The sequence below is a fragment of the Periplaneta americana genome, chromosome 10, assembly GCF_040183065.1.
Source record: "Periplaneta americana isolate PAMFEO1 chromosome 10, P.americana_PAMFEO1_priV1, whole genome shotgun sequence".
In the NCBI taxonomy this organism is placed as follows: domain Eukaryota; kingdom Metazoa; phylum Arthropoda; class Insecta; order Blattodea; family Blattidae; genus Periplaneta; species Periplaneta americana.
Genome location: NC_091126.1, coordinates 5,481,780 through 5,497,070, shown reverse-complemented (window position 1 = coordinate 5,497,070; position 15,291 = coordinate 5,481,780). Strand labels below are relative to the sequence as shown.

The 15,291-nt window shown below is 37.4% G+C and overlaps 1 protein-coding gene across 2 annotated transcripts in view; it reads left to right on the top strand.

Annotated features, from left to right (window-relative positions):
- Positions 1-314: 314 nt before the first annotated feature.
- Apoltp (Apolipoprotein lipid transfer particle) overlaps positions 315-15,291 on the top strand; it is a 194,418-nt gene continuing 179,441 nt past the window's right edge. Inside the window, exon 1 of one of the 2 annotated variants that reach the window (XM_069836782.1) lies at positions 315-506. In XM_069836782.1, coding sequence (XP_069692883.1) covers positions 395-506 — 112 coding nt within the window. In that variant the 5' untranslated portion in view covers positions 315-394. The remainder of the gene's footprint in view (positions 507-15,291) is intronic. The other variant, XM_069836783.1, reaches the window with a different exon arrangement.

Here is a 15,291-nt window from a genome sequence, read left to right as displayed (position 1 = left end):
CGATTTTGAAAGCTAAAACATTGAATTGCTGGGGAGAAATGAGAACAGTGAAAATAGAAATTGATTCATGTGGTCCTTGACTGTAGGATTGTTGGAAGTACCGAACTTCTGTAAAGGGATGATCATAAGAATGAGAACTAAATCTGGGCTGGATCAATTTCTAACAAGTCTTATGGAAACTACGAGTTCTCGGAATGCGTGCGAAGTGACTAGGTCGATCAACATGACGCGACGTGACGTGTCTGAACTATGAACTCCTCTTATTTATCTATTGAATCAAGCTGCCGGCCGCGGCCCTTGACCAGGATGGAAGGGGCCGCGCGGAAGCCGAATCAGTCTCAATCAGTGCTGCTTCGCGCCGTGTGCTGTGCTGATATCTGCCATCGCCATCGCGATGGCCAGGCCCGACTACTTTCATCCTCGGAGGAAGGGCGAGTCGAACGGGGTGGTTCTTGTATTGCTCGCTGCCGTCGTGTTTCTGCTTCGGTTCACAGAGACCGAATCAAGTAAGTAACGAAGTAATGTTTCTCATTTTATACAAGAAGAATTCTGAACGTTGACCGCCAACTCTTTTCGGGCGCACTTCCGAACAGGGGCAGCGATATTTCCTCTAAGGTTAGAGCCCAGTTTAGGTGTGTGTGTGTGTGTGTGTGTGTGTGTGTATTAATTGAAAATTATGGACTAGAAAGTATTGAGAATAGGACGCATACGTATATGACATTTTTTTCAACTAATACACACACACACCTAAACTGGGCTCTAACCTTAGGGGAAATGCCGCTGCCCCTGTTCGGAAGCGCGCCCAAATCTGAGACTCTTCATTTGTGCCGTGATATATTGTGCATCAGTAAGATTTTGTATTACCATTCTTCATTTGTGCCGCGATATATTGTGTATCAGTAAGATTTTGTATTGCCATTCTTCATTTGTGCCGCGATATGTTGTGTATCAGTAAGATTGTGTATTACCATTCTTCATTTGTGCCGCGATATATTGTGTATCAGTAAGATTTTGTATTACCATTCGCAAGAATAGTTATACAGGGTGAGCCTTAAGTAATGTTAGTAATTTCAGGGATTACTCCTTGAGATATTTCAAACAAAAACGTTTAATGCAGTTTTGCTCCTTTTTACTTCCTTTTGAAGACAAAAATTGTTTTATATGAAACATTTCATAGCGTGTTTTAGGAAAACTATTGACTTAATTCCCTATATGCTCTATTTAAGAGAGCACTCTATTAGGGTAATAAATAAATGAGATAATTTGGTTTGTCCTTTAAATGTGCAGAAATTTGATCTGACACAAATGTAACTTTTCGATCTGCAAATGAATTTTGCATGTTACATTCGTTCGGATCACATTAAATTGACAGAGCATAATGTCAATATTAATTAATGGCTTTCCCAAAACACGCTATGAAATGTTTCTTTTTTTTAATTTATTTAACGATCCCGTGTCTACTATGAAGTTATTTAGGGTCGATGAGATTGGTGATAGCGAGACGAGTCCGAGGATTCGCCATAGATTACCAACATTTGCCTTACGGTTGGAAAAAGCTCAGAAGAAACCTAATCACGTAATCAGCTCAAGTGGGAATCGAATCCGCCCCCGAACGCAACTCCGGATCGGCAGGCAGCGCCTTAGCCTATTAAATGTTTCGTGTAAAAAAAATTATTTCGAAAAAGAAGCAAAAAACGAGCAAAACTGTATTAAATTTTTTGTTTGAAATATCTCGATGATTAACCCCCTGAAATGAATGACGTTGCTTACGGTCCACTCTGCATACGTATGAAAAGGAATTTCCATCTCTTAATGAAGTCTTGATGCGTTTCATTTGAGCATCATGAATTTAGGAATTGTATTAATACTGTATTGGGCATGTTGCCTGTACAAGTTCCGACAGCATCTCTCTTTCCTTTGGTCTGGGTAGCGAAACAAATCTGCCAACTGACTGAAGGCTCTGACTCCAGTTATTTGTCCATTTTCAAAAGATATAACACAATTATCCAACCTCCTCCAGTTTAATTTTCTCCTCAGTTACATTTTTTGAACATGTTTCTGGGCTCCGTGTGCTAAGATCATTAACCTGAAACTCGTCCACATTCTTTTTTTTCCATTCGATGAAGTGTTCTATACGAGCCAGCGGGTTTGGAATAAAATGAAATGTTGCGTCGCGTAGCACATGGTACAATTTTTACTCTCTTTGCTGCATGAATCCGAAACTCAATTCAAAGTCATTGCTATGAGATAATTTATGCAAATTTAGTCAAATATTTTATCAATTTTTAAAATGAAATTTAGATATTTGAAATTAAAATCGTTATAACTTTACATTGACTACTTAAATATTGTATTCATAACTTTAAACAACACCGCTGTACTGTAATTCGTAAAAAAATTGCTTTCAATTCTAAAATGTGAAGACCGCTATTTACGAAGCGATTGTTTCAATTAGTGCTTACCAGCCACCGGCTTGGTTCAGTCGGTTAAGACGCATGCCTGCCGGTCTGAAGTTGCGCTCGGGCGCTGGTTCGATTCCCGCTTGGACTGATTACATGGTTGGGATTTTTCCGAGGTCTTCCCCAACCGTAAGGTGAATGCCAGGCAATCTATGGGGAATCCACGGCCTCATCTCGCCAAATACCATCTCGCTATCACCAAACTCATCGACGCTAAATAACCTCGTAGTTGATACAGCGTCGTTAAATAACCAACTAAAAAAATGGTGTTTTCCTATTCTGGGTAAATTCTCACTGTTTATATGCTACCATTGTCCCATTATTGTTTGGAATAAAGAGTAGAAGATTTAAGACACTTGAGAAGTAAATATTTGGCGTGCTGGATCGATTGTATCAATCACTTTTTTAATTTCAGCATTGCCTCCATTTCCGTAAGTTCAAAATGAAGCCACTGGCACTCACAAAAGAAATCCTGATACATTAATACATTGTCTCTTGTCTCCATTCGATTCTGTTACAAAACTTCACCAACTCGATACTGTTGCCATCAGCTTAGCATCAACTGCGTTCCGCTGTGTCCTCCGTCCCTGTGGATGACTACGGTAATGTATGTGTGGATCTTACCCCTTGGAATTCTTTTATCAAAATTTCACAACTGCAGCTTTCTTTGGAATCATTGTTGATGCCGCTCACATGATCTATCCGAACTGACGTGTTTTCTCAATACAAGCTTTATTTTGTCCGTACCATTTCGACAGTGTAAATGCTATTTCGTTCACAAATCGAACGTAACTTCCGACGAAAGTTTTCTTCAAGTAGTGGGCGAAATTTTTACAATAATGCAGCCCATTCAGAACCCTGTCCCTTGGCGTGACTATTCTTACCCCTTACAGAAAGATAGAGCCTTCTATCCGGGTCCCAGAACTGACTAATAATCCAGGCCTAACCACACGAGGAACCTGCGTTTAATTGTGGCGACATGAGAAATATACGATCATACTGATCTTTGATACCCACGCAATCTTATCCAAAATTGAACCCTTTGCGGTGCTTTCTCCTTGTGTTGGTCATGTACAAACACTTTTCGTTGTGACACGCAATCACTGCTTGATTCGACACAGGACACGTAACCCAAAGGATGGATCCCAAATAAATCTACATATGTTTCCTGGAACTGTAGTTTGTCTGTTTTACTTGTAGATACTCTGAAATCACTGACTGCATTAGCACTTAGTGAATTTTGAAAATTATGTTTTTTATAAGCGTGGGCAGGGAATTGTTGTGATTTGTTTCCAACCAGGCAAAAATTTTTCATGCTGAATATTTCCCTATAAATATACTAAATCAAGCAAAAACGTACTCTCAAGATTTATTTTCTTAAAGCAGCATTTTTACAGAAATATACGTGCCTACATTAATTTTCTTATGTACAGTCTTAGAAAAACGTTTTGTCGTCGCACAGATACTTTTCAAATCCCAGAAAGGAGGCAGTGCGCATGATCAGACATACAACGAAACAAGACTAATTTCATTACCTCAACTAGTCGTTCTCTTGTGAACCAGGTCGCTCGTCCTCTGATCATGCGCACTGCCCCCGTTCTATCTAAATTATCTATGCGACAATACTCTTTTCTAAGACTGTACATGTGAAATGCGTAATGCATGGGACTAATATAATAATCAGCAGTAGGCTGCTTGCCAGTTGGGAAGTGCACGAGCTGAGCACACACAGGTTAAAGACTGTAGTTTAACCAAACACATAATGTATAACTCTGAAACAGTCAAGAATATAATACGAATTGTAGCAATGAAAACCCTCTGATATCGATACACCTCTTCACCTCGCACTGCACTGTAGGCATTTCACAATATTCACTTTTGCTGAGTTATGCATTTTGATAATTTAATTTTAAACTAGACTTGAAAGAATATTAATAAAATGTATCTGGTCGAACTTGAGTGTAATTTATATATACTGTATAGTGTATAATAAAATTCACAGCTCAGTCTTCAACTAAGCCTTTGGTGATTTGTCAAGGGCAGGAAGTTCTTCGAAAATGTGAAAATTTTGGGCAAATGAATGTTTCAACTTTTACTTTGTTGTTCATGGGAATTTGGAGATGGTTCCGCAACTTATTTTTCTTTATGGTAGCCTAACAGTAGAAATCACACGTTCTGTTGCTGGCAGAAACTGCGTTGCCTTCACAAAGTTTGTTAAATTTGGAAACATGTATTCGCTATAGCTTTTTTTCATTTAAAAGTTACAGTTACAGAATTTCATAAATTCCTGGTGTGTCTCATAAAATGTACTAGATTTGAATAAAAAGTACTAGTGTACTAAAAATGTTCATAAAGCACAAGATCTAGTACTGAAGTAGCCCTAATAGCAGTGGCAATCCTATCTTGGACGTTCCACGCTATGTAGACGGGCATTCTGAACTTTAACCAAATTGAATGTGCCAGGTGAGATGATATCGTAAGTTTTGCACTATAGCCTACAAATCGCTGCTGAAAGTTTTTCCTGCTGTTTAGTTTATTCTCTGCTATTTTTTTTTTCTTATTTGAGTTGAGGAGGCATTTATATTCATACTTAAGTCCATTTCTACACTTCCATCGCATCATTAGTCTTTCCTCGTCATTTTAGTGTCAGCAAGTGTCGGCTCAAAATGGACACATTTTTTATACTTCAGTGTTCATGCTAACGCTCTAATGTTTACGTAATTCGATTAATAATTTAATCAGATTACAATACATTGCTAGCAGAGACTTTCCACTCCGGATATCCAGGTTCAAGTTCCAACAAGTCAGTAAGTAAATTAGTCGAAAGTTCTCTCTCGGTAAAGTCGTCAGATACAACAGGATTTCGGATTTACTCAGAATAAACTAAGGGTAAAAACACATTTTCCTTTTCACCACGAATTATATTATTGCAAAGATTTCGTATACTTGAGGAATGGTTATTACATTGAAACGGAAGAATATTAAAATTTCATAGATGCAGTATATTAGCGTGAACACTATCACTCCGTCTTAGAGTAATTGGGGATTTCACGCATTCTTCACTGATGGCCGGGGGGAATGTATTGTATAAAACAATATGATTATTTTGACTAAATCACTATTTTCACCTACTACATACAGTATTGTTACTTCAGTCTTACGTTCTTTACTTACATTAAAGCTCTACATTTCGATACTTTCATGAGCTTCATAATATGCGTACTGAGTATATAAAATTCATGTTAGAGTGAGTGACAGGTAGCGAGGAATCATTTTATCAACACTGCCGATTTGTTTCATTGTAAATTGGGAATTTAAGAAAACCTAAAATTTCACACCAGTTCGATTTTTAAAAAAGTGCATGCCGCAAAATTTCTCAAACTGTCGAAGTCTGATGCCGAAAGTAACGGCATCTGTGGTGAATATGCAGCCTTTTAAATGCCATGAGCGATACTGGGAATTTACCCGAATTTTAGTTTCCTATTTTCAACTCTGGGAAGCTTCCGCCCACGGGCTACAAATACCTTTTCATTGTGGGAAGAATATCTTTAATTCATTGTTTCCAATATAAATATGAAAATAATAATTTCATCTTTAAAAAATTGTGTACTTATTTTATGTTGCATCAGTGCGTTCCATTTGTTTAGAAATAATATGATGAAGTAGAAAAATTAATTTATTGAAGGTAGGGTATTAAAATAATGCATAACGTTACAGCTCTAAGGCAAACAAAACTCTTTCAGGTTGATTGAAGCACACTCGGACGGTTTGGTACAACCGACTAGTTCTTGATAAGCAGGTTAGAACACACTGCTCGTATGCAGAGGAAACGTTTTGCATGTTCCAAGCACAGAGACAGCCGGGAGTTGTTTCATGTTTACTTGTTTGCAATAGTCAAAATCCTCACTTTGCCATTTGTTTGCTACAGTGAATATTGAAGTTGTTTGAAATACTCTATAACAGGGGTTCTCAAACTTTTTCAGCCACGGAGCCCTTGTCAGTGACAACTATGTTCACGAAGTCCAGACGCATGTTTTCTTCAAAAGTTCATTTACCCTGAATTGTTATGAAAAAGTACCATTGACAAATCCAACACCTTGGCGAAAAACAACGAAATGTGGAGTGGTGGTGGTGGTGGTGGTGGTGGTGGGGGCAGAGACAGGCAAAATCTCTCTCAGGCTTGCCCATGACTGTTTACGTCCGTGAGCGGGCTTACGCTTAGTATATTTCGCCCGCCTGCAACCTTCGCTCACAAGCAGGCAGGCAGTGTGGTTGCACGTGACTCCCAAACAGTCCTGAGAGTGACCCGAAAGGACTGTTGGGTTCCGTCGACCTGCGCCAGACTGTGCTGCTTTCAGATGCATGATAAATATCAACAAAGTCATTCAAATCTGACAAGAAGCCTACAGATATAGACAAACTACTGAAAACTTAATTTGTTGTCTTCTGAAACGTATCGTTAATAAAGAAAAGAAAACTATTTCTCGTCAACATAATAATAATAATAATAATAATAATAATAATAATAATAATAATAATAATAATAATAATGATTTATTTTAGCTGGCAGAGTTAAGGCCGTAAGGCCTTCTCTTCCACTCAACCAGCAAAAAGTGTATATACATATGCATGAACTTACAAAGAATCCAACAATTTGATTGAGATGAGAGTTACATGTATACAAAAGTTACTTACAAATTAAACAACAAAATACTATGAACTATTAATTAAACACTGAAATAAACTGTGTAGCAGAATTAAACTAAAATACATAGAATGTTAATATATTTCAAATAATATTAGATAATAGAAAGAGATTATTACGAGACAATTAAAATACAGCACAATCAGGATGATGTCTAAAGAAAAAATATATCCATTAAATGCCAACAATTATTATAAATGACTTGCACTTTCCTTTTCATCGTAGTAATATAAATTTAATGCAAACCATTCAAACTTTCAGCTTCATAAATAAAAAGAAATCTGTCCCTCAGAAGTTAAATAGCAAATCAATATTCTGAAGAACGAAAAACTTTTATACACTTTAAAGTATTGATGAGGCTTTTAATTGTTGATAAGAAGAAAGTTAAAATTAAATATTTTTCTATAATAGTTGTTGATATTCATAATAATTGTTACCAATATCTTTTCAACATATTTCTCTTCTCTTCCCAACTAGTCACAAGTTACGAAATGTTACTATTTTGTTGAGTCAGTTACACTTTGCAGGAATATGAAATGTATAATATTGTCTTATTATTTTATGAAATTCTGTAGCGCAATAAATTGTAAAACTGTGTTTCTTTAATCAAGAATTATCTTCCGTTATTTCTTGAGTCACATACACTTAGTAGAAAAATGAAATGTATAATATGTATCTTATTATTTTATGAAATTCTGTAGCGCAACATATTCTGAAACTGTGTTTCTTTAATCAAGAATTAGGGCCTATCTGCCGTTATTTTTTGAGGCAGCTACACTTTGCAGAAAAATGAAATGCATAATATTTATCTTATTATTTTATGAAATTCTGTAGTGCAATAAATTGTAAAACTATATTTCTTTAATCAAGAATTTTATGCCATGTTGGACAAGAAAATAAAGATTTTTTGAAGTGACTAAATAGCCAACGAACTTAGATTTCAAACTAGTACTGTTTCATCTTAACCAGAGTAGACTGGCTTCCGTGAATGCAAGTCACTCTATAATACGAGCATACAGGCAGGCTTTCTCGGGTCTCTCCTGGACTAAGCTTATAAAACCCCGGCTGAATGGGCCAGTCTTAACTTTTAACTTGCTCTGTAGCTTCACCGAAACTCAAGCCTGACGGCAAGCGGTTACGAGCGTGAGTCTTGTCTGATTTGTCGGTGTCTACTGTCTGTGTAGAAGTATTTCAGATTATTTAAAGTATCGTGTTCTCTAACATTGTTATTAAATATATTAGTTTTTCTGTGTTTTACGTCCGACTTGCACATCCCTGATCAGACTCCATAACACAAATCCAGTACGTTGGTGGTAAGTGCTGTGACTTTCAGTGGGGCGAAGTAAGATTTTAGATGAAACCGAGGATCGACCAGGACAGACCCATTGTTTATGATGATGCGAAGGCAGTCCAGATTCGGATGTGAAGACTTTAAATCTATAGGACAATTTTATGTAATAGCATGAATACAAATCAAGATTTCAAGTATAACTCCCTGTAAAGTTGATTTGAATAATTTCGAGGGAAAAATTGTTCCGGAGCCGGGTATCGAACCCGGGACCTTTGGTTTAACGTACCAACGCTCTACCACTGAGCTACCCGGGAACTCTAACCGACACAGATCCAATCTTTCCCTCTATATCCACAGACCTCAAAGTGCATAATACACGTCACTGTTCGTTAACATAAAACCACAATTCAAGTCACACGGAGTTAGTGTGCACTCGAAGTTGGTTGCTTGACGGTTGTCAGCCCACTTTGAGGTCTGTGGATATAGAGGGAAAGATTGGATCGGTGTCGGTTAGAGTTCCCGGGTAGCTCAGTGGTAGAGCGTTGGTACGTTAAACCAAAGGTCCCGGGTTCGATACCCGGCTCCGGAACAATTTTTCCCTCGAAATTATTCAGCATGAATACAATTTATTTCCCAGAAGAGTGGAACTTAATGTCGCTGTGAAGTGCTCGTTTCATCAGAACTATTCAGGCTATTTTCGTGTGGGTCGTTGCGTTTTTTTTTTTTTTAACTTATGCCTCTAGAAAACAGTTTTCTCTCTGCAGACGGAAGCGATCTTGTGAAAAATAGACAAATTGAAAGTGCTCTGAGGAAACCTAACCTAATTCGCGGGTTGATGTGTGGGATTTCATTCGGAATGCTTCAGAAAGGCAGGTAGAAGGATACATGGTGGAGGAATAAAATGATTACCACATTTGCACGTAATATTCGCTTTTTAAATGAATACACAAAATTTTTAATAGAATTCGTACTTATGTTCACATACATTTAGCTGTAACATAGTGTTTACGTGTACTAATTTAATTTTATAATGTGAGATTGGGCGGTCGGGTAGCTCAGTGGTGGAGCAACTAGCTGTGGCGGGGAAAGTTCCGGGTTCAATCCCGGGTGGTAATGGGATCTTTCCAGAACGGCCCCGGACTCGAGTGCAAGGGGCGCGGTGCCGAGGTCATGAAAGCATGCACTTCTTCATGGAGCAAAGGGGAAACCTTTACATTCACCTTAACCTTACAACGGAAGATAACACTGGCCAACAAAAAATTGTTTTTTGAATGTTTCTTGCACTTCATGAGTCAATTCTTACTAATTTTGGGTTGAGAAAAACGAATATGATAATGAAAAATTTTTCTTAGCTCTAGTTTCTGTGATACACAATAGGTGGAAGTATTTCAGTTTAACGGATTAAGAGAAAACGATACATTTTAATTACATATGCCAACAACATTGAAAGTGCATTTAATTTTTTTTTTAATGGCAGTTACATTCTAAGAGTTCTAAATTGATGGAAGAATACCTGGCAGATGGTTGGGTCTGAAGAGAATCATGTGTGGCTTCATGAGATCGTCGTCTTTTAGCTTGCCTCTTGTGAGTGAGTTCCGGAGCATCCCTACACAAAGACAGCAGTAATCCGCAAGCATTGTTTCATTCCAGCGGCCCTGATATCTTTGTTCCATAACAGAAACATCGTGATGGAACCTTCCTCCGTGTTCATCACTGAAAGCTCCACAACTAGGAGGGAAAAAGTCTAGGTGGGAGTGGAGAAAATGGATTTTAAGGGACATTTTGCATTCGAGTTGATGGTATTTTTGCAGGAGCACTGTCACCAACTGAGTGTAGTTATCATCTCTTTTGTTGCCTAAAAATCCATGAATAACTCCCAAACTTCCTTTCCTTTCCCCGCCAAAACTTGGTCAAATGCAGGATCCTTTACAAGTTCTCGAATTTGTTGCCCGACAAAAATACCTTCCTTGACTTTGGCATCACTTAATTTCGGAAATTTCTCTCTTACGTACTTAAAGGCCTGTCCTTCTTCGTTCATACCTATGACTAAATATTTTATCAAACCCAGCTTAATATGCAGGGGTGGAAGAACGTCTTTTGGGTCCACGAGAGGCTCGGCAACAACATTTTTCTCGCTAGGGTTATGATTTCTTGCAGGCCAGTCTGCCTGAATATAATGTGATTTCCTATCCCTGCTGTCCCACATACATAAAAAGCAGCAATATTTTGTGTACCCCAGTTGCATTCCTAAGAGTACAGCAATGAGTTTTAGATCACAACAGATTTTCCACTTGTGTTCATTATATTCGATTGAGTCGAAGAGGGCTGTCATATTTGCATAAATCTCCTTCATGTGAACTCCATGACCAACAGGAATAGAAGGAAGACGGTTGCCATTGTGAAGTAATACAGCTTTCAAACTAAGCTTGGAGGAATCTATGAATAGCCTCCATTCAATTGGATCATGGTTCAAATTCAAACATTTCATCAAGCCATTAATGTCGCAGCAAACAAGATTGTTTTTCTTCTAACAAAAAAAAAAAGGGAAGCAGATCCCTGTGACGTTGTCTGTACTGTGAGACCCTGACATCACGTTCGAGAAGATTCCATTGCTGTAGTCTAGACCCTAGAATTTCTGCCTTCTCCTTTAACAGGTCAAGGTCTCTAATGAGATCATTCAATTCCGCTTGACTCAGTCTGTGCTGTTTATCATCTTTTTTCCTCAAAATCAGGGTCCTGGGATGTGGAAGGCTTGTTGGGTTCCTCTTCTTGTTCCACACTGTCTTCATTTTCTACTTCAAACACACAATTTTCGTGGCATTTTTACAAATTTTACGCTTTAAAAACACTTCCAAACCAGAAATTCTGCATTAATTACAGCAGAAACAATATGAAATTCACAGTGACAGCAACAATACCTATGTTTGTAACTTACAAACAGCTGAAGAATATTTGTTTTTTGTTATTTGACAGGTGTGCCAACTCCCAAAACAAAATTTTCCCCAAATTTCCCCCAAACTGAAAATGTTGACTCTAAAAAAATGAAATGTCACTTTATCTACAAAGCAAGAGCTAATATGTCATTTTTATAGTGATTTTTGAATTCAGCAGGTGGAAATACATAAGAATTAGCTATTTTTGAGCAAGAAACATTTTCATTGTTGACCAGTGTAATACGAACGAGAAATGGTGTGTCTTGCAACACGTGCTCCAATGCAAAACTTCTGCGCGTTGACCCTTTTATGTTTGTCTTCGGTACAACTCAGTACAGTATTCACGACCTGTGGTGTATGGGGTTACAAACTCAGAGTATTGCAATTCCAATCCGGACAGGGAAGTGAAGATTGCTCTATTTCCATAGAAATTAAGTATGCGTCTCGGGCAAATGTTCTGTACTATGATGGGAGTTTCTCTAACGTCTGTCTAGAAGCGAGGGAGAACTGAACTAAAAAGTAATTCTTGCTGGTAGGTGATGTGCTGATGAAATAGAGGTTTGTTTGCCGAATATGTCAAATGGAGAGTGATTCATAAGGAACAGTTATTTAGTAGATTTTTACGGCAGATGACTGTTCAATTTTTCTTTAGTCTATTTCAGTGATGTCAAAGCAAGCGCATTTTTCTGACCTTGACATCGTGCGCGGGCAGCAAGCGCTAAGTATGGAAAGAGGAAGGGTTGTGTATATGAATAAGCAACCTGTTGGATTAAGAAAACAGTGGTGCACATACTTCAAACGGAACGTGAAATTTTATGTCGTTATTTTTATATGGCTTCTTTCTGTTTAATAGTATTTATATTGTCTGTAAAACAAAAGTATTAACACTGATTTCTTAATATTGCACTTGTGTTTTAAATCTTAGTAACATAATAGAGAGTTAAGAAGGAATAGTTACTTAAATTCCATAGTTGTATAATATTATACTGTATTAAGTGGATGAAACACATCATTCATTAAAGAAAGTGATATTCCAAAGAAAGAGATTGAGTATGACATGGTAAGTTGGAATTTATATTGATGGTATCTTTAGCCTTACAAAGGTAATCAATAAACTAATCAAAACAATATTACAGTACAAAGCAAAGTTACCTAGGTACTGTGTCTGTTTTAGTGTAACTAATATTACAAAACAAAACTCTTATCGCATTATGCTTTTAAGGTGATATTTGTGAGCAACTTCCTATCATCAGAATATTAAATTATTTTCTCGAAATCTGCTGAAGCTTTAGAGCTGACATTTTTACAACACATGGGCACGTATTTTTTGCTTATGATGTAACAGTAGTTGCTTTGTTAATTCATTTCCTTACAGACAATTTCCATGCGAATATTTTCAAAATTTTCAATACACTATGTTCAGTAATACGTATATACGGTCTATTAGATTTACGAAAACATTCTGTAAGGCTACTAAATAAATAGGCCTATACCTGAAAATTTCACTTTTCTATACGAAAATTTGAGAAAATATTTCTTTTGAATAAAAAAATCAAACTAGTGAAAAATGAGCATTAAAATTAAAACTTACATTCTTATAATGCACTTATACTTCTCAGGCAAATCTAAAAATTAACATGGACACGGTTTTAATAAGTTCTCTTCCCTTTATCTATTGAATCAGTGCTGGCCATCTCTCAATATAGCTCGACCAAGCGGCATATACCACCTCTTTCGTCTGTCTCTTTCTTTTCCGCTGTAAAGCGCTCAGGCTCTCCTGGGCTCTAAAGCGCGCGCTTGCTCCTGTGGGCATCAATTGACGTGCCTGGTCTATTTTATTCCCGGAGGGACTCGCCGAAATCCTTCTGCGCTGCTCTCGTAAGGTTCATCTTGCTTATCCCTTAGGAGATTGGAAGGGCGAGATGAACTTCAGTTCATAAGTCACCATATTCACGACAAGAAACAGTGTCAAGTTTTATGTCTATTTGCATCTTGATATCACCGAAGATTCTTCTCTAACCTATGTCAGATTTTTGGCGATGTGATAAAATGCAAGTCTGAGGAGAAGCCAACGTGTGCCGCGGACGTCGGGGCGCATGCGCTGGGAGAACACCTCGGCACAGGAAGTGCGCGATGGAGGGACCGTGGAGACTCGCGGATAGGATGCGCGGCATTAAGCAGTTAACTTGTTAATGCGCTGCAATTAAATCCATCTTCTTTAATAGCCTCATTTTCCTATAAATGATATGAACTTACGTAACTCAGTTGTCAGTTCGTTGCAGCACGCAGCTGGCAGGTTACAAGGACAAGGCCAAGGGGATGCGAGACGGTTTCTTTCGTTAATATTAGATTTAAATCATCGTTCCCTTATCACGAAAAAAAAAACAATCTGTTCTATTACACTCATCCATCGTAACCAATGAATAGCCCGCGTGTTTATTTTATATCTTACGAAATCATTAAAATTGCGTACGAGTTCTGGCTATGCCTCAATTCATCTGAAAGCTGATGGACCTGTGTTCGATTTTCGGCAGGGAATTGGGGAATTTATTTCCTTTCCAGTGAGATTGGTTGCATAACTTGTCTATGTTCCGTGTGCCTCTACTTTCTTATTGATGTTCCTCACAATCGCGTCCAGTTTTTCAAAATATATTATAAAGTTGGTGGTGGTGGTGGTGGTGGTGGTTAAATCCATGATCTAGTTTTTAGGGACATGACGACATAACAAAGCATTTAGCGGCCACGATATTCTTAAGATGAAAACAGTAAATGGATCAACACCCATTTGTTGCATCATGATAACCTCGAAATAATATATATATATATATATATATATATATATATATATATATATATATATATATATATATATATATATTATTATTATTATTATTATTATTATTATTATTATTATTATTATTAACTCTTAACGCGTAGTAGACCGCCGACGTTATGTTTACAAGTAACTTTGGGGCACTTCAGTGCATTACTAAGACACGGATTAGTCAAGCCATAATTATCTCATTCGCTACGGAACTGAAAGCAGATTTCGAGTGAAAATGTGTTTACAATATTTTTCGTGCAAGCATCTGAGAATAAAAAGTGGCAAAAATTGTATAGAGACCGCAATCTCGTATCGCAAGCTCCAAGAAAATCATCAGTTACCGTCTTCAGACTACTCACTTCATTTTTGGTACATTAATTCATTAGAGGAGAGCCTGTGTCTTAGTCCTATCCCACTGTGTAACAGAATTATAGTAATAAAAATTCTATTGGATTAAAGTAAAATTCCTAAAGGCGAGTAAATTCTCTATAGTAAGTTCTCTTTAAAAGAAGTCGGATGTAAATATGAGCTTGACTCTCTTAGTGCGCCTTGACATTCTAGGTGTGAGTGGGTTTATTTGGTAAGTTCAGTTTATGGATGGATGGATGGATGGATGGGTGGGTGGTTGGATGGATGGATGAAGGGATGGACGAAGCAACACGCCATGACAGGTAATCGCGGACTTGGGTCGAAAGGCCGTAGGAGTAAATCACAACTGTAACAGTGAAACAATATTTTCTATTGCACAATTATTTTATTATTATGCAGTGGTTGCTGAATAGCTTTGCTTCAAATGAACCTTAGATAAAAATTGTTTACCCTCTAGGATATTTTGCATCCTTAGGTAAGTGAAAATAATTCTGAAAATCGGTAATTCGGAAACAAGACAAAAGAAACTTTCGATGTATTGATTCTAAAATATTAATAACCATTATGTAAGGTTTGATAGGGAGGTTCGATCTCTTGAAATAACATAAAAAATATGAAAATTGAATCACACTACACAAACATTCCCATCACGTATGTCGTGTGTTTCAGTTACGTGTCTCGAAAACAAAAACACGGAATATGTATTCGAA